The 19,871-nt window shown below is 39.7% G+C and overlaps 2 protein-coding genes and 1 long non-coding RNA gene across 6 annotated transcripts in view; 1 reads left to right on the top strand and 2 right to left on the bottom strand.

Annotated features, from left to right (window-relative positions):
- CCDC73 (coiled-coil domain containing 73) overlaps positions 1 to 14,845 on the bottom strand; it is a 170,139-nt gene extending 155,294 nt beyond the window's left edge. Inside the window, exon 1 of the mRNA XM_059406402.1 lies at positions 14,771 to 14,845. The gene's annotated coding sequence lies outside the window, so the exon portion shown is untranslated. The remainder of the gene's footprint in view (positions 1 to 14,770) is intronic.
- PRRG4 (proline rich and Gla domain 4) overlaps positions 14,578 to 19,871 on the top strand; it is a 16,326-nt gene continuing 11,032 nt past the window's right edge. The window contains exons 1-2 of one of the 3 annotated variants that reach the window (XM_059406389.1): positions 14,578 to 14,660; positions 15,295 to 15,419. In XM_059406389.1, coding sequence (XP_059262372.1) covers positions 15,317 to 15,419 — 103 coding nt within the window. In that variant the 5' untranslated portion in view covers positions 14,578 to 14,660; positions 15,295 to 15,316. Of the gene's footprint in view, positions 14,706 to 14,874; positions 14,959 to 15,294; positions 15,420 to 19,871 lie in introns of those variants that run through there. The other 2 variants (XM_059406370.1, XM_059406379.1) reach the window with 2 other exon arrangements.
- Positions 17,577 to 19,871, bottom strand: part of LOC132021666 (uncharacterized) — a 41,211-nt gene continuing 38,916 nt past the window's right edge. For both annotated transcript variants that reach the window (XR_009405422.1, XR_009405423.1), the window contains exon 3: positions 17,577 to 19,354. This is a non-coding gene — a long non-coding RNA (uncharacterized LOC132021666). The remainder of the gene's footprint in view (positions 19,355 to 19,871) is intronic.

The raw sequence follows: 19,871 nt of genomic DNA, 5'->3' as shown, positions 1-19,871 counted from the left end.
ATCCTACAATATAGATGAATCTTGACATTATTCTAAATGAAAGAAGTCACTCACAGAGGGCTACATATTGTATGATTTTATTTACATGAAACATCCAAAATAGGTAAGTTCATAGAGACAGAAAGTAGATTAATAATTTCCAGGGGCTGGAGAAAGGGAAATTGAGATGTAACTATTAATGGTAGAGGATTTGTTTGAGGGTGGCAAAAATGGTCCAGAATGAAATAGTTGTGATGGTTTTGCAACATTGTGAAAATACTAAAAACATTGAACTGCGCATGTTGAAAGGGTGAATTTTGTGGTTTATAATTTATATCTTAATTTCAAATGTTTTAATTCACCAAAAAAAAAAAAGAAGAAGAAGAAGGAGGGTGCCTAGCTAGCTCAGTTGCTTAAGCATCCAACTCTTGATCTCAGCTCAGGTCTTGCCACAGGGTTGAAATTTCAAGTCCTGTATTGGGCTTAACACTCAGATGGAGTCTACTTGAGAGAGAGAGAGAGGAATGTAAGTATATACTGGGCCTTCCTCCAAAGTTACAATCTGCCAACATGAAGCTGGTTCTGACTTGGAGATTAAATAAATTCATCTGTGGGATGCCTGGGTGGCTCAGTTGGTTAAGCAGCTGCCTTCGGCTCAGGTCATGATCCCAGTGTCCTGGGATCAAGTCCCACATCGGGCTCCTTGCTCAGCAGGGAGCCTGCTTCTCCCTCTGCCTCTGCCTGCCATTCTGTCTGCCTGTGCTCGCTCTCTCCCCCTCTCTCTCTCTGATAAATAAATAAAATCTTAAAAAATAAATAAATAAAATAAATTCATCCGTAACTAAATGTGAACATTTGTGTTTCTATTATTTCCCCTTTTCTAATCACTGTTTTTAATAGCAACACTTTTGATATTGTACTTTTAGCCAGACCTAGTCTTCCAGATGGGATGGAAAAGTTTTATAACATCTCCTTATTTATTAAAAGTCTGTGACTTGTGCTGTTACCCTGTGTTGGTATGATTCTTTTTATCTTTACTAGTATTTCTTTTTTTTTTTTTTAAAGATTTTATTTATTTATTTGACAGAGAGATCACAAGTCGGCGGAGAGTCAGGCAGAGAGAGAGAGAGAGAAGCAGGCTCCCGCTGAGCAAAGAGCCTGATGCGGGGCTCGATCCCAGGACACTGAGATCATGACCCGAGCTGAAGGCAGCGGCTTAATCCACTAAGCCACCCAGGCGCCCCTTTACTAGTATTTCTAAAAAGAGATGGCCTGGGGCACCTGAGTGGCTCCCTTGGTTAAAGGGTTAAGCGTCTGCCTTAGACTCCGGTTATGAATTCCAGATCCTGGGACTGAGTCCTATATCCGGCTCCCTTCTCAGCTGGGAGCCTGCTTGTCCCTCTTCCTCTGCCACTCCTCCTGCTTATACTCACTCTCTCAAATAAATAAAATCTTTTACATTAATTAATTAATTAATTAATTAATTAATTTTTAAAAAGAGATGGTCTTTGTGTTTCCCTCAGGTCCCTGATTAGGCTCCTAACAGAGCTTACGACTTTTGCTCTGAACTCCATCATCTCCCACTTCCCCAACACCTCATCTTCTTAGAACACATGGACCTACACATCCCCCACCACATCTGTAGTTTCCTTGGACAATCCAGCTCTCTGAGGTCTCTACTTTTATACATCAGGTGCTCTCTGTGTGGTAACCCTTCCAGAGTGGAGGTAGCAATGGATATGAAAAGGGATTGATGACCACATCTTTTTTTTTTTTTTAAGATTTTATTTATTTACTTGAGAGAGAGACAGTGAGAGAGAGCATGAACGAGAAGGTCAGAGAGAGAAGCAGACTCCCCATGGAGCTGGGAGCCTGATGCAGGACTCAATCCCAGGACTCCAGGATCATGACCTGAGCCGAAGGCAGTCGTCCAACCAACTGAGCCACCCAGGCGTCCCTGATGACCACATCTTGAAGGCAGTTCTAAACAGACTTGTTAATGAATTTGATAAGAGATAGCAAAGAAGAAAAGAATCAAGGATACCTACTGTCTGATTTTAATAACTTATCAGCTAGCACTATCATTTTTCAAGTGTGGGAAGACCAGGGTGGGGGAAAACCAAATTTAACATGGTAAACCTGAGCTATGCATGAGACATCAAGTGGAGATATCAAGTCTAGATATTAGTCTGGAATGAGATAATATGTATCTGGAGCACAAAGGAAAGATTTGTGTCAGACGTATAAATCTGAGAGTTGTCAGCACATAAACAATATTTAAAATCATGGAAATGAACACAATCACCTAGGGAGGAACTATTTCCAAAATAATAAGTATTAGCAACAGGTTGTACTGTAATTTGTTTAACAAATCCCCTTTCTTTTTTTTTTTTAAACATGTGTCCCCAATGTTTTGTGTAACTCGTGAGTAATTTTTATATCCTCTGCAAATATTTACAACAATTTTTTCTAGTAGAAACCAGCTTTCCAAAAAAGAGCCTAACTCAGAATAGGCTTTGAGACCCAAAGTCAAACCAGAAGGAATAAGTATGAACAATAAAAGAAAGAAGTGGGGGTCAAGGCTAAGTGCTGTGTGGACAAGAGTTGGAGAGATGAGAATTCTTCCCCAGCATTGCAGAGAAAGTAGAAATGTCTAAAAGTAACCTACCAAGTTCACTGAGCACTTTTCAATTAAAAAAAAAAAAAAACACTCTCTTCCATCTTGCCTACATAATCTTCAGTAAATTCATCATTTTGCTAACTGTAATGCGGTGAGTTCTGTACAATGAATTAAATGCCGAGTCCTGATGCAGGTGGGATGGTTTCAAGAGGAGAAACTGTACAGACAGTACAATGTATCTGGGATACATTTTTTTTTAATGGCATTGCAATGAACCCCTTTAGAACCACATCTTTGACATGGTGAGTGCTTTGAAATGTGTAAGCCTGATGATTCACAGACCCGTAACCCTGGGGGAAATAATATATGTTAATAAAAATAATAAATTTAAATTAAAATTAAAAAGAACTACATCTTCGCATACACTCGGGATTATTTTTTGGCATAAATTTCTAGATCCTGGATTAAAAAGAATGGACCATTTTAAGGCTTTTTTTTTTTTTTAGATTTTTATTTATTTATTTATTTATTTGACAGACAGAGACCACAAGTAGAGAGGCAGGCAGAGAGAGAGAAGGAAGCAGGCTCCCCGCTGAGTAGAGAGCCCATTGCGGGGCTCTATCCCAGGACCCTGAGATCATCACCTGAGCTAAAAGCAGAGGCTTTAACCCACTGAGCCACTCAGGGGCCCGCTTTTTTAAGGCTTTTTTATACATGTTTCCTGACTGTCCTCCAGAAAAGTCGAACTAATGTATCACCAACATCTTAGAGTGTTCATTTCCTCTCATCTATTTTAATCTTTCTCAAATTAATCAGAAAACATGGTAGCTCATACGGGTTTTTTTCATACATTATTTTTTCCACATCAGTACATTCTCTATGTATTCTCTATGTATCAGCTCATACATTATGTTTTTCCACATCAGTTCATTCTCTATGTCACTGCCAGATTATTCTTCTTCTAGGGTTCCTATGACACTAGTCCCTGTTCAAAAATCTTCAATGACTCCTTACTATCTACTGAAGTAAACACAAATTCTTCAGTCTGTCATTTAAGACACCCTGCAATATGGCCTAATCACATATTTCCAATCTTATTTTATCCTCCATTCTCCTGCACATACCCTACAAATCCAGTTAAAATCATGTAGTAGTCATTGTTCTCCAGAACATGACCCATAATTTCTCATCTCCATGTCATAATAGTCCAGTGATGAAAACTCAATCATGAGTGCTTCAAATCTCCCCTCCCCTGCCTTTAGCAGATCCTGCTAATTAATCATCATACTCTTTCCCACTGAGCGGGGACACAACATCTCAATACAGTGCTGCAGATAACCAGATTGGCATGTGAGGTACAGCTAAACTGCCATCCCTCTAATGGTCCTTTCACTCAGTTGGCCTTCACCACAGGTCTTCTTGAATTCGTTGCCATATATTAAAGTTCACTTCAAACATTTCCTCTCCTACAAAGCCCTTCTTGATTCTACTCTCCTCCTCCAATTCTCTAGGCACATTACATAGCTCTTGTATGTCTTACCTCATTTCACCTTGTTTTGTTACTCATGTGCTGTTTTCTACCTATTTTGAACCACCTGCGTCTTAAGACAAAAAGTAAAGAATTCAGGTTCTGGAGTCAGACTGTCTTGGTTCAAATCCTGGGTCTGTCCCAACAAGCTGAACACTTGAGCAAGTTGTTTCACATCGTCAAGTTGCAGTGCCCTCATCTGAAAAATGGACATAATATTTGGACCTACTGAAGAAAGCTGTGAGAATTCAAGGAAACAGTGTAAGTCACATGCTTAGCTGAGTGGCACACCATATGGAGATTTCAGAAATGTTACATACTTCTCTAAAAGTTAAACATAGAATTACCATATGACTCAGTAATTCTACTCCTAGATGTAGACCCAAGGGTCCTGGGATCGAGCCCCGCATCGGGCTCTCTGCTCAGCGGGGAGCCTGCTTCCTCTTCTCTCATGCCTGCCTCTCTGCCTACTTGTGATCTCTCTCTGTCAAATAAATAAATAAAATCTTTTAAATAAATAAATAAATAAATAACCATATATTGTATGGTTCCATTTATATTAAAAGTCCTGAAGAAACAAATCTATAAAGAAAGACGTAGATTAGTGGTTGCCATGGGTGAGGGAAGGGGAAATAGGAAATAACATCTAGTGGGCCTACTTTTTGGAATGATGAAAACAGTCTACAATCAGATAATGGTGATGGTTTGTTTGCACAATATTGTAAATATACTAAAATTCATTGAATTATAAACGTGTGAAATAATTCATTTTGTATAATTTTTTAAATTTTACATGTTATATAAATTTTCACATTAAAAACTCTTATTTATATTACTACTCAACTTTGTATCCCATAGAGTGCCTAAGAAGATATCATTAAGAAAATGATTTTCTTTTAAAAAAAAAAAGAAAATCATTTTCTTTTAAAAGAAAAGATATTTAATATGGCCTTAAATGCAAAGGTGAAATTATACAAGTAGCTTCTATGAATTATAGTGACTATAATTTGCATGCAGAACAAACTGTAGGTAAATGGTATTTATTGCTCTGTAGAAATTCCAGTAGACTATGTCAAACTAAAGTAAAACAGTTCTAACAATCTCGGGATTACACTTGGCTAAAACACAATCTAGGAATACAATATTAATAGGGAACTCAAAAAAAGAAGAACTGTAAAATACCAGTGAGTATGTTAAAAAAAAAAAAGTTAATTAAAACAAGAGGCTATTTTAAACCATTTTTTAAATGTTAATATCCACTATTCACAATGGGAAATTATGACTTGGCTTGTCATTTCCCATTATATGTGGATGAACATATACATTTATAACCCTTTCTACAAGTTAATTTGACAGCATGTATAATACAGACGTATATTTACAGCTAGTGATGTATTCCAAGTACTACACTTGGAAGTAAAATTAGGGATTTTTTTTTCCCCTTGCCCTTATCCCCTACATTCTTTTACAAGAAACATTAAGTATTGCTTTTGTAATAGAAAACAACAAAAGTATTTCTTAGCCAGTTTATTTTTTTGAAGTCAGCTTTTTTTAAAACTTTCCTGAATAAACTAGAACTTTAATAAACTTGTTAGTGATATATCTAGAAAATTGTAAATAAGTAAAATATAGAAATCACTGAGGAGACATTAGATCTGCAATTAGAGAATGATTCATGGGTTATTATCTCTACAAATCAGCAACACAAAAGTGCAAGAGTTTAGTCGATGAAAATGGATGAGTCAATAGCCTCTTGTGATGTTTAAGGACAGAATCTCTACGTGTATTGAAATGAATTGCTAAATTGCCTTCTAAAACGGTTATTCCACTAGTGAGCAGAGAATGCCCTGCTTACCACACCCTTCTCTGTACTGATACAACCAGCAAAAGAAATGAGTCTCATTTTACTTCTTATCTCTTTATTAGTGAAAGTGAATGTTTTCTATGGCCCATTTATTGGCTTTTCATATTTTTTCTTTGGAGTATTGTCCGTTCATGCGCTGCATGTTTTTTAAGTAATCTTTTCCCTTGTTGATTTGTTACAATATCTTAAAAACTAAAGATCTTAACTCTTTATCTGACATATATGTTTTAAGTAGTTTTCCCAGTTTGTCATTTCTTTCCAACTTTAATAATGTCTCATAATGTGTAAAAATATTTGATTTTATGAGGTCAGCTATATTATTATTTTTTCTTTCTTATTTTTGCTTTGCTTTTATTGTTACAGAGTCCTTCTCAGGGGTGCCTGGGTGGCTCAGCTGGTTAAGAGTCTGGCTTCACCTCAGGTCGTGATCTCAGTGTCCTGGGATTGAGTTCCAAATCAGGGCTCCCAGCTCAGTGGGGAGTCTGCACCTCCCTCTCTTTCTGTCCCTTCCCCCCAACTCATACTCGTTCTCTCCCTCAAATAAGTAAATAAAATCTTTTAAAAAGAGAGAGAGTCCTTCTCAACTCTAGAAGTAGATGTTATCCACCTACATGTTCTTCTATTCTTTTATGGGACAATTTTTTCCATTTTAGTCTTAAAGCCATCTGGAGTTTATTTCAGAGTAAGTCAGAAACCCTTAAACACATATTTTTAATACAACAAAATTTCCTGTGACATAGGCATTTAAACAGTTTTTCAGAGTTTATTTAGAAAGGACTGGGTTCTGTGGAAACTTATTTTTTTTTTAAGATTTTATTTATTTATTTGAGAGAGAAAGTGCGGAGAGAGAGGGAGAGAGAGAAGCAGACTCTCTGCTGAGCAGGGAGCCAGATGCTGGCTGAGATCAGGGCCTGAGCAAAAGGCAGACACTCAACCAACTGAGCCACCCAGGCGCCCCTATGGAAACTTATTTTAACAGTGTCCTTTTGGAAAAGGTCTTTTTACTAATTAACTTCTATTTTACTTGGGTGTCTTACAAAGGGCATATATTGCTTTACTGTTAAATATATGGAAATTTATTTTTTAAAAAAAGAAACAAAAAGTATGCTCTTCATTGCATGAGAGGCTGATGTCATATGTCAGAGTCAGATCTTGAACTTCACCTTTTTGTGACTAAAAGAACAAAAGAAACTCCTCATGATTCATAGGGCGTGAATCATAAGCGTGAGATGATTAAGTGAAATTCTAATACCAGTGGGGTGAAGTGGAAATCCTACTGGGTAGAAACCAGAAATCCTAGTTTCAATGCTCTGCCGGATTCACTTACTAAATTCCTTTAGACAAATTTCTTAAAATTTCTGTACCTGTTTGTCAGCTTATTAAACAAAGATCTTCGTTGTTGGGAAAGACAAGCTTACGAGTTAACATAGTAAAATACTAAAGGCAACTTGAAGTAAAAATCTTCATGGACAGTGTTAACAATTGTAGTCATCCAGGAACTCAGGAAGCCTAAAATGTTTCCTCAGTTAATAAGTTTCCTCTCAAGGGTTCAGCGATTATTTCAAAGGCCCTATGAAGGGGATGGATTATCAGAGCTGAGCATTTTGGGAATAACAGACATTTCATGTTACTGATGATGAGATTGAAATAATATTGTATTTTAAGAAACCTAACCTTCCTTTTAATTTCTGCTACTGCTCTGCTCTTTTAACATATTTCAACTTTTTGAGACGCTGATTTTATATATATATATATATACATATATATATATGTATATATATATATGCTCATAAACAGAGGCATACTCCAAAAATTTATATTTACTAACATTCATGCAAATTTGTGTATAATAATAGGGACATAGGTAACCACATGCTTGCTCACAAGCATATCTTCAAGTTTATCTTCCGCATGTTCATTAAAAGAACTAATAAATTCAGGAGATAAGCAAATCTGGTAAGATGATTAAAGACCTCGGAGTCCACAATTCATAAAGAGATTTCTGTCTAATGTTATCTAGACCCCCAGAGAAACTGATGAAAAGGAGGATTTATTTATTACTTCATCCAACAAATATTAATTGAGCATCTGCCAGGCACTGTACTAGGCACTGAGGAAAACTACCAGGTCAAACACATGAAATTGCTGATATTCAGGCATATTTTTTATTCACAACAATGGCAATTTCATATAGTTCAACCTAAGAAAGTTACAGAAATTCCTTAGAGAGGGGAAAAAATAAGAAAGAAAGTTGAAAATGAAAAAAACAATTTTTTCCACAATAACAACTTAGAAGAAATAAGAGACAATGAAAGGGAAAACACCACTGGGGAATAGGAAAGAGAACATACAGACAAAAATAGAAGAGAATGGTAAAAATATACAACAAAAACTAACATAAATTCTTTTTTATTTTTTTACTGAGGTATAACTGACATACAACATGATATTAGTTTCAGACTACACATAATGATTCAGTATTTGTATACATTGTAAAATAACTGCCATAATAAGTCTAGTTAACATCCATCATGATACATAGTTACAAAAAAATTCTTTGTCTTCTGATGAGGACTCCTAAAACCAACTCTCTTAGCAAGTGTCAAATATGCAATACAGTATTCACTGTAGTCGTTGTCCTGTATGGAACATCCCCATGATATAATGGGGATGTTTGTACTTTTTGACTCCCTTTACCCATTCAACCCACCTCTCACCCCTTGCCTCTAGCCACCACCAATCTCTTTTATGAGCCTGGGGAGGGGGGGTTGTTTGTTTGAAAAATGAGTACATTCTTAATAATTAATTTAATTCATCCAGTATGTATTGAGCATCCAACACTATATAGCTAATTTCATGAAAGGCACAGTATGTGCCAAAAGAGAGAGAGAAAGAAAGAAAGAAAGAAAGAAAGAAAATATTTATATGGTTCTCCTTTAAAAGGAATTATAGAGGGTGACCGGGTGGCTCAGTGGGTTAAGCCTCTGCCTTCAGCTCAGATCATGATCTCATGATCTCATGATCTCAGGGTCCTGGGATCAAGTCCTGCATCAGACTCTCTCCTTAGCAAGGAACCTGCTTCCCCCATCCAAACCCCCTCTCCCCCGCCTACCTCTCTGCCTACTTGTGATCTCTCTCTGTCAAATAAATAAATAAAAATCTTAAAAAAAAAAAATGGAAAGATAGACCAAAGTGTCCCATGTTTTTTAAATCCTATATTCTGAGAAGGAAAAAAAATGAAAAAAACATTGAGGTGGTAAGAGAGCTCTAAGAGTGGAAACCATAGTAGAAATATAAACCCATATACAAATTCACTACAAATCGGAGAAAAAGATAGTAAAGTTGGAAAGAAATAAAACAGGAGTTCTGATAAAAGAAAAAAGACTCAGCAGCAATGTCACCTGATAACACAAAATAAAAAGTATAAATCAAGCTATCAGAGAAGAGAGGCCAATAAAAGTAAATCTAAAAATGGGGTAGTATCTCTTTTGCTACATAGAAAATCATGTTAATTTCCCACTTTGTAAAATTATGGGTGAACAAATTATAAAAGACATAATTTGGGTATACAGCCAGATTCTAAAATTTATAGATTAACATGATTACTTTCCTTTTAAGTATCATAGATTATATAAAAGCAAGTCATGCATGACTATTTAGAATGGGAAGAATCATTAGAAAATTAAATAAAGGCGCATAGCTGACTCGGTCAGGGGAGCATGCCACTCTTGGTCTCAGGATTATGGATTTGAGCCCCATGTTGGGTGTAGAGATTACTTAAAAATAAAATCTTTTTAAAAAATTGCCTAGGGGCGCCTGGGTGGCTCGGTGGGTTAAAGCCTCTGCTTTCGGCTCAGGTCATGATCCCAGGGTCTTGGGATCAAGCCCCACATCGGGCTCTCTGCTTGGCGGGGAGCCTGCTTCCTCCTCTCTCTCTGCCTGCCTCTGCCTGCTTGTGGTCTCTGTCAAATAAATAAATAAATAAAATCTTAAAAAAAAAAATTGCCTAAAGCCCCCTTTACCCTTCTATTGTTAAAGATGTTCAAAGAACCATAGAACTTCAGCATAGGAAGAAATCTTAAGAGTTCACTCAGCCCAAACCTTCAATGTCTCAGAAGAGGCAGAGAGAGTTTCAGAGAAGTGATTTGTCCAGAGTGATCTAGCGAGAGAAGAACGAACTTATTCATTCTTTCATTCACTTAGCAGTCAAGAAAGCCTGCTTTGTGTCAGGTGAGATACAGAGATCAATGAATTTTGTTCCTGGCTCTAAAGGACCTGTCAGAGTGGCAGTGGTCAGGGTGGATAAAGGAAAGCCATAAGCCTTACGAAAGCCATTAGTGTACATCAGTAAATGAAATAATACTTTAAAATCCACATTTTGTATGTCAAAACTCGGTTATTGAGAAATCTCATTTGAAAGCTTCAAGCCAGGGTGGTACAGAAAATAACAAAGGAGAATCCTTCACCAAAGAAGAATAAGCGGGATCCTGGTTTCTAGATTTCCTAACAGTTCCTCCATATGATGCGAGTCTTTCATCTATACCAGCATCATCCACACTGTGTTACTATCCTTCTTTGGGACAGACTAAATGAAAGATACTTAAACATCATCAGCTGTATAGCTAACAATGTATGATTTGTTTGAACTCCCTTTGCACATATGTGCATAGGAAGTGTGATTCTCCCACTGATGTCACATAATCTTGTGTGAGGAACAATTTGTGTTTAGTGAGAACATCATGATTATCTGAACAGGGGTTTACAAAAAAGGATACAGAAAAAAAATTGTCTCTCAGTCAGAAAGCAAGATTAGGATGATGAACTGAGTCTGATGAAGGAAAGAATTATTATAATTGTAAAAATGCTGAAGTCTGAACAAAGAGTGAGAGTTTTGTGACCAACTGTGACCCAGGTCCCTGTCACAGGCCCCTGAGGGCAGCTGGGAGCACGCCGATTCAAGTTTGGATGTGTCCTGTTGGGACTGTAAGGATTACCAGTTCTTTAAAGCATGACATATAGCTCTTATTACGACCCACAGCATGATGCAGAGCCAGGTGTCCATGAAATTGGATTACCTTTCACACTGCTCTTGGTTTTTATTTGGTTTTGCTATTAATCATTGTTCTTAAATGATAGAGTTAAATATGAGCTGTAGTCAAAAGTTCTTTTAGAGGGTTTTAAGCAAATGTTTAAAAATTAAATCTTGAGTCCCTTTGCCTATTTGTTGAATCTGAACATACCTGCACTTGGACCTATAATCAACTTTGAACAAGAGGAGTCTTTCATTTTTCCACCTACTGGAACGAATTAAAACAGCCAACAACTGCTGTTTAAATGTCAAGACTAAAATGTCAGAGAAACATCAAGTTCAGTAAGTTGCAGCTCCTGCTCCGAGTAGGCTAATGACACAGTCATCAGTGTGCCTTTAAGGATGTGGAGGTAACGTTACATTGCAAAACTTCATGGCCCCAACCTTCACATTTCCTGTCACAGTCCTTGAGTCAATCCTCTTGCCCACACAGTAAAGTGAGTTTCCATTTCATTCTTGAGTTCACACAGGTAAATGGGTGGGTATAGGCTTAAATTCAGAGATCCATTATCACATTAATCCAAGTCCACTGGGTGTTATACTTAACTAATGAATCACTGAACATTGCATTAATTATGTACTATAGAGTGGTTAACTGAACATAATATAAATAAATAAATAAATCCAAGTCCATTCATCTCATTGCTCTTTTTTTCTCCTCATTTCTTTTGAAATCATAAAGTGCTTTACCTACTTGTCTTCCACTGTTTGTTAATACCTCAAAAAAAGCACTGGGAAGAGTGAAGAGCCAGGCTACTATTTGGCCAATGACTGTTCAAGACCCTTTACTTCTTCATGCTTCAGTATCCCTCTTTGCAAAATGAAAATGATAATATCTGGCCCAACTCCACAGATGGCCAGAACAAAAGCACTTAAAATTCTTTGGAACAAAAGCATAGGAATATGGTGACTCTAAAAAGTAAATGGTACAAAATAAGAAAATGAACACAGCAAGTAAATAACAGAAGAAATTGTCAGTGCAGACCATGTTGTTACTGGTATTCTCTTTTCTTTCTTTGTCATCTAATCTCAAAATATCTTGTAATTCTATAATGGCTGAAGTTTGTATGCATACTGCCAAATACTATAATATTGTTTAGGACCCAATATTACAGGGAAACATTGAGGGATGTAATTCACCACTGAGAAACACTTTCATTTCTGTATCTGACTCCCCTCGCAGACTATAAACTCTGATATTTGATGAGAGCACAAAGCCTCATTTGTTTTGGTCCAAATATCCAGATATGTGGGTGGATGCATTCTACCAAGGAATGTCACCAAAGTTCACATCTGCTTATTCCACAGCATGAGGCATCTGACCATTTGCCTCTCTCAATATAGTGTGAAGTGCTTTTCCTCCACGAAAATTAATTGCTCCCATCCAGAAAAAGAAAAAAAATATTGAGCATGAACAACATAAAAGGTGCTCTGCTGGGTACCATGGAGGCTGTAAAGATGAATAAGTCAGTTCTTTCCCTTATGAGAACTTTATAGGCCCACATCCTTAGATATAGATTTAGATTAAATTCTCCTCCAAAACAGAGACCATGGTGTTTATCTTTGTATCCACAGGGCTTAGTGATGTAGTTTGGCTAAATGAATGAAAATAAACAGGAGAATGAGTGCTCTGATCAAGCTGCTTCCTGTTCTAGAATGTCAAACACAAATCATTTCTGGTCTCTTCTTCTGATGCCATTGCTTTAAAACAACAAAAGGATTAAAGAGGAGAAGAAGGATCTATCATAGAAACAAGGTAGAAGGGCACCTGGGTGGCTCATTGGTTAAGCGTCTGCCTTTGGTTCAGGTCATGATCCAAGGATCCTGGGATTGAGCCCCTCTTTGGGCTCCCTGCTCAGTGGGGGAGACATCTTCTCCCTCTCCCTCTGTTCCCTGTCTTGTGCACTCTCTATCTCAAATAAATAAATAAGCTCTCAAAAAAAAAAAAAAAAAAGAAAGAAAGAAAGAAAAAGAAAAAGAAAGAAAGAAAACAGGTTAGAGACAAGGTGGACACATGGAAACCAAGGATAAAGAAATTGGGAGAAGGAAAAAGAAAGAGCACTATCTTGAAGGAATCAATGAAGACAAAATTTCTGCAGAAAACCTAGGAAGAATTAATTCAATTCTAAATAATTAGGATAAAATAGGCAATAGTCTTTATGGGGAGAAAAAAGAATTGGATGGAAACTGAATTAAAAACTAGAATGGGGGGGTACCTCGGTGGCTTAGTTGTTAATCAGCTGCCTTCGGCTCAGGTCATGATCCCAGGATCCTGGATTCAAGCCCCCCATGGGGCTCCTTGCTCAGTGTGAAGCCTGCTTCTCCCACTCCCATTCCCCCTGTTAGTGTTCCCTCTCTCACTGTATCTCTGTCAAATAAATAAATAATAGCTTAAAAAAAAAAAAAACTAGAAAGGGGGAAAAATGTTCCCTCTGATTTCCGGTAAGTTCCAAGCCACTTTGATCAAAGCATGAAATCTCAAAGAATGTTTCAAAGAATGTTAACATGTCATTTGGACAAGGAAGGATATAAATGTTACCTGGCACAAGTCCTCTGTCCACCTGCTGCCTTCATTACTTGAGGCAGCAATTCCCAAACTCTTACCTTGTGACCTCCTTATACTCTTAAAGGCTATCAAGGGGGGCACCTGGGTGTCTCAGTGGGCTAGGGCCTCTGCCTTCGGCTCAGGTCATGATCCCAGGGTCCTGGGATGGAGCCCTGCATCGGGCTCTCTGCTCAGCAGGGAGCCTGCTTCCTCCTCTCTCTGCCTGTCTCTCTGCCTACTTGTGATCTGTCTGTCAAATAAATAAATAAAATCTTAAAAAAAAAAAAAAAAAGGCTATCAAGGGCCCTAAAGACCCTTTACTTATTTGAATTCTACCTAATGATATTTATCATGTCACATATTGATACTAAGATATTTTCAAAATATTATCTCAAATCAAGACAAACGGTGTACTTTTTTGTTATGTTTCCTCATAAACTCGAAGAAAAGTTCAAGATGTCAAGATAACCATTGATTTGAAAATAGTGAGGTTATCACTATCCTGACAGGTGTGACCAAAGAGCTAATTACAGAATTACTGAGAACATAAAAATCTTATTAATCTCTATAAAAAGGTACATAATGATACTTAAGCCTACAGCCATAGAACATACTAGAAAACACAGAATACCCATTCTATTAGCAAAGTGATGACATCATTCATGTCAAATGGCCTCTGGAAATTTCCACTGTACAGTCATGACACAAGGAAAGCGAAAAAGGCAAATCTTGTCTTATTACCATCATGGAATTAGTTTTGACCTAGGAGACCTCTTCACAGGATCTTGGTGCACAGTGAAAAACCCAAAGCGAAATGCCCGCGGGATGAGGGGCGGGGGGCGCTCTGCTTAGCACAGAGAACTGAAAATGCCCCCTGAATTCTCCAGCAGCGCCGGGTGGAGAGACCAGTCCGAAACCCGCCACCCGCGCACAGGGCGGGGCCCGAACTGGCTGCAGGCGGCCGGACTCGCTCGAGGCTCCCGGCAGAAGCCGCGGCGGCTCTGGAAGCACCTGCCGACTGCCCGCCCGCCGCAGGTAGACCGGCCCCCGGGGGGAGGAGCGCGGCCAGGTGCTCCCCAGGTAACCGCCTCCACCCTCTCCCACAGCTGAGCGCCCCGCATCCCGGGAGCCCCGCAGGAACTTACGGCCGCGTCCTCGCGTGGACCCGGCGCCCCTCCGCGGACCCCAGGCGCCTCCTCCGCCCCAACGCGGGAGGCCAGGACTGTCCCTGAGATTTGAGGGGCGCCGAGACGGAGGGTCTGGCGGCCCCAGGGACTAGCCAAGGACGGGGCTCCGGCCCGGGAGCTGCTGGAACATGCGCCCGGAGCCGCAGGTGCGGGGCCCGGCGGCTGGGCTCGGGCGGGGGAATGGGTCTCTCGGAGGGGCCACCTCGGCGCGCCCGGCCCGATTGGAAGGGAAGGCCGAGGGCCGCCCGCGGCCACCGGTGTCCGCTCAGCCGTCGGCAGAGTCCCGGGGCGCGGCATTTGTCCCTTAGGCACTCTCGGGCTTTCCCGGGCGCGGGTCGGGCCGGGCGACCGAAACCCGCGGGCCGGGCGCAGTCGCGCGGTTGTTTGGAGCGCGGCAAGTCGGTGACTCAACCCCCCAGCAACTCGAAAGTGCTGAGCCAGGGACTTTTTTAATTTTTTTCTTGTTATTTTGTTTGTTTCAGTTTGTTTGACAGTTACCAGACTATGTTTACACTTCTGGTTCTACTCAGCCAGCTGCCCGCAGTTACCCTCGCGTTTCCTCATTGCACAAGGAGTCCGAAGGAGTCCGGGCATGCTGGAGAAGAAGGTAAGCACGGCTCGCGTCTCCGAGCAACCCCCTGGAATGTCGAGACAGGTATTAGAGATCTCAAAGGAGAAAGTGTAGTCTTTGAAATGACATGCCCACATCAATCACAGAATCCTTCAAATCTCCTCTAGTTTAATTTGTGGTCTGCTTGGCAATGTTGTGGTTATGTTCGGTACAATTTATACAAATTTATTTCTATGAGTTACTTTTGATAAATATATATTTAAGACCTGGTTTGTGGTTCGCTGAATGGAAACTTCTGAAAAGCAGTGAGTGCCTTTTTTCTAGATGAGGCTGTGTGGTAATTATAAAGAGCCTAATTACTTGTGTTTCCTGGAAAGATGGACAGGGAATCCAGGATCTAGTCTGGACTTGTTATTAGACACCGGGGCAAGTTACTTAACCCCTTTGTGCTTGAATTTCTTCCTTTGTAAAATGATGGAGGTGAGGAGTGGAATGATCACTGAGGTCCTTTTTGACATCAACTTGTCTGGTTATCGGGGTGAAGTCAGATGCTTGTGGAAGATTAGGTTTGGGTCTTGCTAACCTAGAATTTCATCCCTTGTGGATTTCAAGTCATAAACAGACTGGTTCCTGTCCACATTTTAAAAGTCTAACCTAGAAACCAGAACCAAAAAAGGAAAAAAAAATGGCTTTGGCTTTAGCATCCTTCCCTTGCCTGGTCATTGTGCTTCCCTAACCCCGCACATTCCTGTCCCTTAATCCGTTTCATCAGATCTACTCTCAGCTCATTTCCATTTGGAGAGGATCTGTTACACTAATACTCCTGGATAACTCATTAATGACTAATACAGCTTGGTGTATTAAACCTTCCAGGTGGGTGTGTGTGTGTGCATATGTGTGTATTTTAAGATAGGACATCTTAACCCAAAGGAACCAAACACTGATGGCAGAATTCTAGGGAATTGGATAAGCTAGCTAATTAAACAAGGGAGAGATTTTGGAAGGAGATCCTTCTTGTTACCTCCCAAGTTCTACCACATATGTAAGTCCACTCATATATAAGACTGACGGTCCTTACTCAGTGGGAGCAGATGCTGATCCCCAGTATGCTGGTGAGTATATTCACCGATACACATAATGCAGACATAAAAGACATTCTCCAGGACATCAAAAACTATGGAAGGAATTCAGAGATCATATTTGACAGCAGATGGCTGGAAAGATCTATGAGGAATGTAAATGAGGAATCCTATCTATTTTTAAAGTTGAGTGTTCAGTTAGTAATGACTTTATTAACACATACTATGTGCTAGGCCCTAATCTAAGTACTGGAGATAGAGCAATGAAAAGACTATAATCCCTGCCCTGGAGAACCTCTTCATCTGATAAGAAGGCAAGAAATAAAGAGATCATCTCTGTAAGCTCTGTGACAGAGGTAGGAACAGAGAGCTTAAGAGCAAAGAGTAAGTAGCAGTCACTCTGTCTCCAGAAAGCTGTATGACACAGAAGCCAATAGTAAGTGGTGATATGAAAAGTAACCAGGAAAATAAGGGACCTCCAGCTGAATTCTGATAAAGCCCAAGGGTGGAGTTCAAATGACTCAAAAGGAATTTATTTAGAAAACATGGAGGGTCAAGAGAGAGGAAGAGAATGGAATATCTGGGTTGGTGGGCTTGAAAGAGTAGAATGCACAGACAGCATCTTGGGATGGCCTAAAATGTCAGAAACAGAAATGGGAAGAGAAGGGGCACCTGGGTGGCTCAGTGGGTTAAGCCTCTGCCTTCAGCTCAGGTCATGATCTCAGGGTCCTGGGACCAAGCCCCACATCAGGCTCTCTGCTCAGCAGGGAGCCCCCTTCTCTCTCTGCCTGCCTCTCTGCCTACTTGTGATCTCTGTCTGTCAAATAAATAAATAAAATCTTAAAAAAAAAAAAAAAGAAAGAAAGAAAGAAAAAGAAAAGAAATGGGAAGAGAACCTGAGGAGGCAAATACAAAAGGTTTGAGGTCTGTGTATCCTCCAGCAGGAGCCAAAGGGAAAATAGGACTTCTCACTGGAAGTTCTGGGTGCTTCTTTGGAAAACAAACAAATTCAGAGTTCCTTGGGATCCCAGTAACAAAGAAAGGACAATAGTCCTCCTACAATTGAAAGACCCTAGAGGACCCGTACCCAAGGACGCACTCACAGACCACTGGATGCAATAAGCAAGAGGATTTTATTCGGGCATGCTCGGACTCCCAGGGACACTTGACCAGGATGGGTCAGTGCCTGAGAGCCCCGATCTGTTTCGGGAGTCCCTTAATATAGAATTTTACAGTCCATTACATCAGAGCCCTCACTTTTCTAGCCAGTAATTTCAAAGCATTACAGTAAGGCCTACACACAGGTAGCCAATCCTTTAAAACCAACCATACATTCTGGCCAGTCACCGTTCAGGTAGTGTACAGTAGAGGGTACGTGTTGAATTGCACGTTTCTAACCTTTATCTGTATACGTGCTGAACCGCATGTCTCCAGCTAGCGTACGTGCTGAACCATACGTCTCCGGCCTTGGTACGGGTTGCGTCTCCGGCCTTGGTACGGGAGGCAACCCTTATCAATTTTACTTAGTAGTAGGGGAAATTCTTAACAGGGGAAGGGTATAACTTTATTTGATTACACAGCGAACGAGGGTTTAAGCAATTTTTCATTTCTTAGCAAAGCATTAGAAGCATTATTATACAGAAGCCAGAAACAGCTGGGTTAAACACAGATTTTTGCTATTCGTTATCCTGTTATGCTGCTTGCTGACTCCCTTATCTATGGTCAGCTGGCCACAGTTTCTTAGTTAGCATAAGCTGGTTATTAAAAGAATGTTAAAACTTATAGGCTATACTATAGTTCTGACCTGGGGTCCTTCACAATCAAAAGAGAGACAGGGGAAAATTTAATAAAGCACTGAAGATCTAAAGTTAATCCCTGACTGAATCAGAAGTTTCACAGTCAGGGAAGTGACACACAGCAGCCCCTGGAGGGCACATTTAATTCAGGGGTGAAGACTTTTAACTAGCGTAAGTATCATTTCAGGAACAATAAAAATGTTTATGATTCTCTTTCTTACTTACTTACTCTCTCTTTCTTACTTACTCTTTCTTACTTTATGGTTGAAAATAGTTCTATTGAGTCCCATCTGAAGGGCACAGAGTATTTTTAGAATTCAGATAACCTACTTGAAGGGAAGACGGATCTTGAAAAATTTGGCACTACTTTCTCCGCCAATAAATTGTAAAGTTCTGGCCATATCTGAGATTATAGCTTTACAGAAGCAACTTTCTAATTCTCCATTCTGAAATTAGATTCCATGTAGTAAGGACAGCTAACTTAGGCAGGCCATGAGTTACTTCCATCACTGGTTTAGTACTTTAAGCCTACTACAAGCTGAATAGTCCCAGACTATACCTATGAATTGCTCTCAATGGTAGAATTTAGGTCTGAGAATTTCTTCCCAATGTAGAAAAGTTGAGTTCATTCATTCATTTAGTGAATCATTTTTTGAGTACCTCATATGTGTCAGGTACCACATGTGTGCATACTTTAGTGGAATTTTTCTTCTAGTGAGGGGAACAGTGGTAACAAGCGAGTGGTAACACGCAGAACACACCAGAGGCTGGTGCATGCTGTGGAGAGAAGTGGAGTGTAATAGGGACACGGAGCGCCAGAGGTGGGTGGGTGCGGATGAGGTTTCAAGGTAACATTGAACAAAAATCCAGAAGGAGGTGGAAGAAGAAAGTTCTCTTCAGGGGAAACAGCTGGTACAAAACAAAAGCAGGAGAGAACCAGGCGCATTGGAAGCCAGTATAGCTACAGCACAATGTTAGAAACAGACTGGAGGGGAGTAAGGTGACCCCTTAGAGGGCCATGATGAGACCCCCAAGGAGAGGTGATGGTGACTTGGAAAATTCTTCATTTTGTCTCCATTTGGTGGTAGCATCCAATCTATAAGAAGACAAGGGAGAAGAAAGAATAGAAAGAGTTTACCACACTGGTTAATCACACTGTTCTTAAAACAGCTATCACCAGTGATCGCATTCTAGCTTCGCCTTTGGCTCAAATAGCCCATATATGTTATTTATAACTCAGAAATGTATATGCTGGAATAGTGCAGGCCAATAGAAATATAATGTAAACCCCATAATGAGTTTAAAACTTTCTAATAGCCACATTAAAAATGTAAAAAGAAGGATCCCTGGGTGGTGCAGTTCATTAAGCATCGGACTCTTGGTTTCAGCTCAGGTCCTGATCTCAGGGTCATGGGATCAAGCCCCACACCAGGCTTGCGCTCGGCAGAGTCTGCTTGAGACTACCTTTCCATCTCCCTCTGCTCTCCACCCTGTGTGCATACACTCTCTTTCTCCCTCTCTCGAAAAATAAATAAATAAATCCTTTTAAAAAGGTAAAAAGAATTGGTAATATTATATATATATATATATATATATATATATATATATATATA

This window comes from Mustela nigripes, chromosome 1 (genome assembly GCF_022355385.1).
Source record: "Mustela nigripes isolate SB6536 chromosome 1, MUSNIG.SB6536, whole genome shotgun sequence".
Taxonomy (NCBI): domain Eukaryota; kingdom Metazoa; phylum Chordata; class Mammalia; order Carnivora; family Mustelidae; genus Mustela; species Mustela nigripes.
This window is presented reverse-complemented; position numbering and strand designations above follow the sequence as displayed.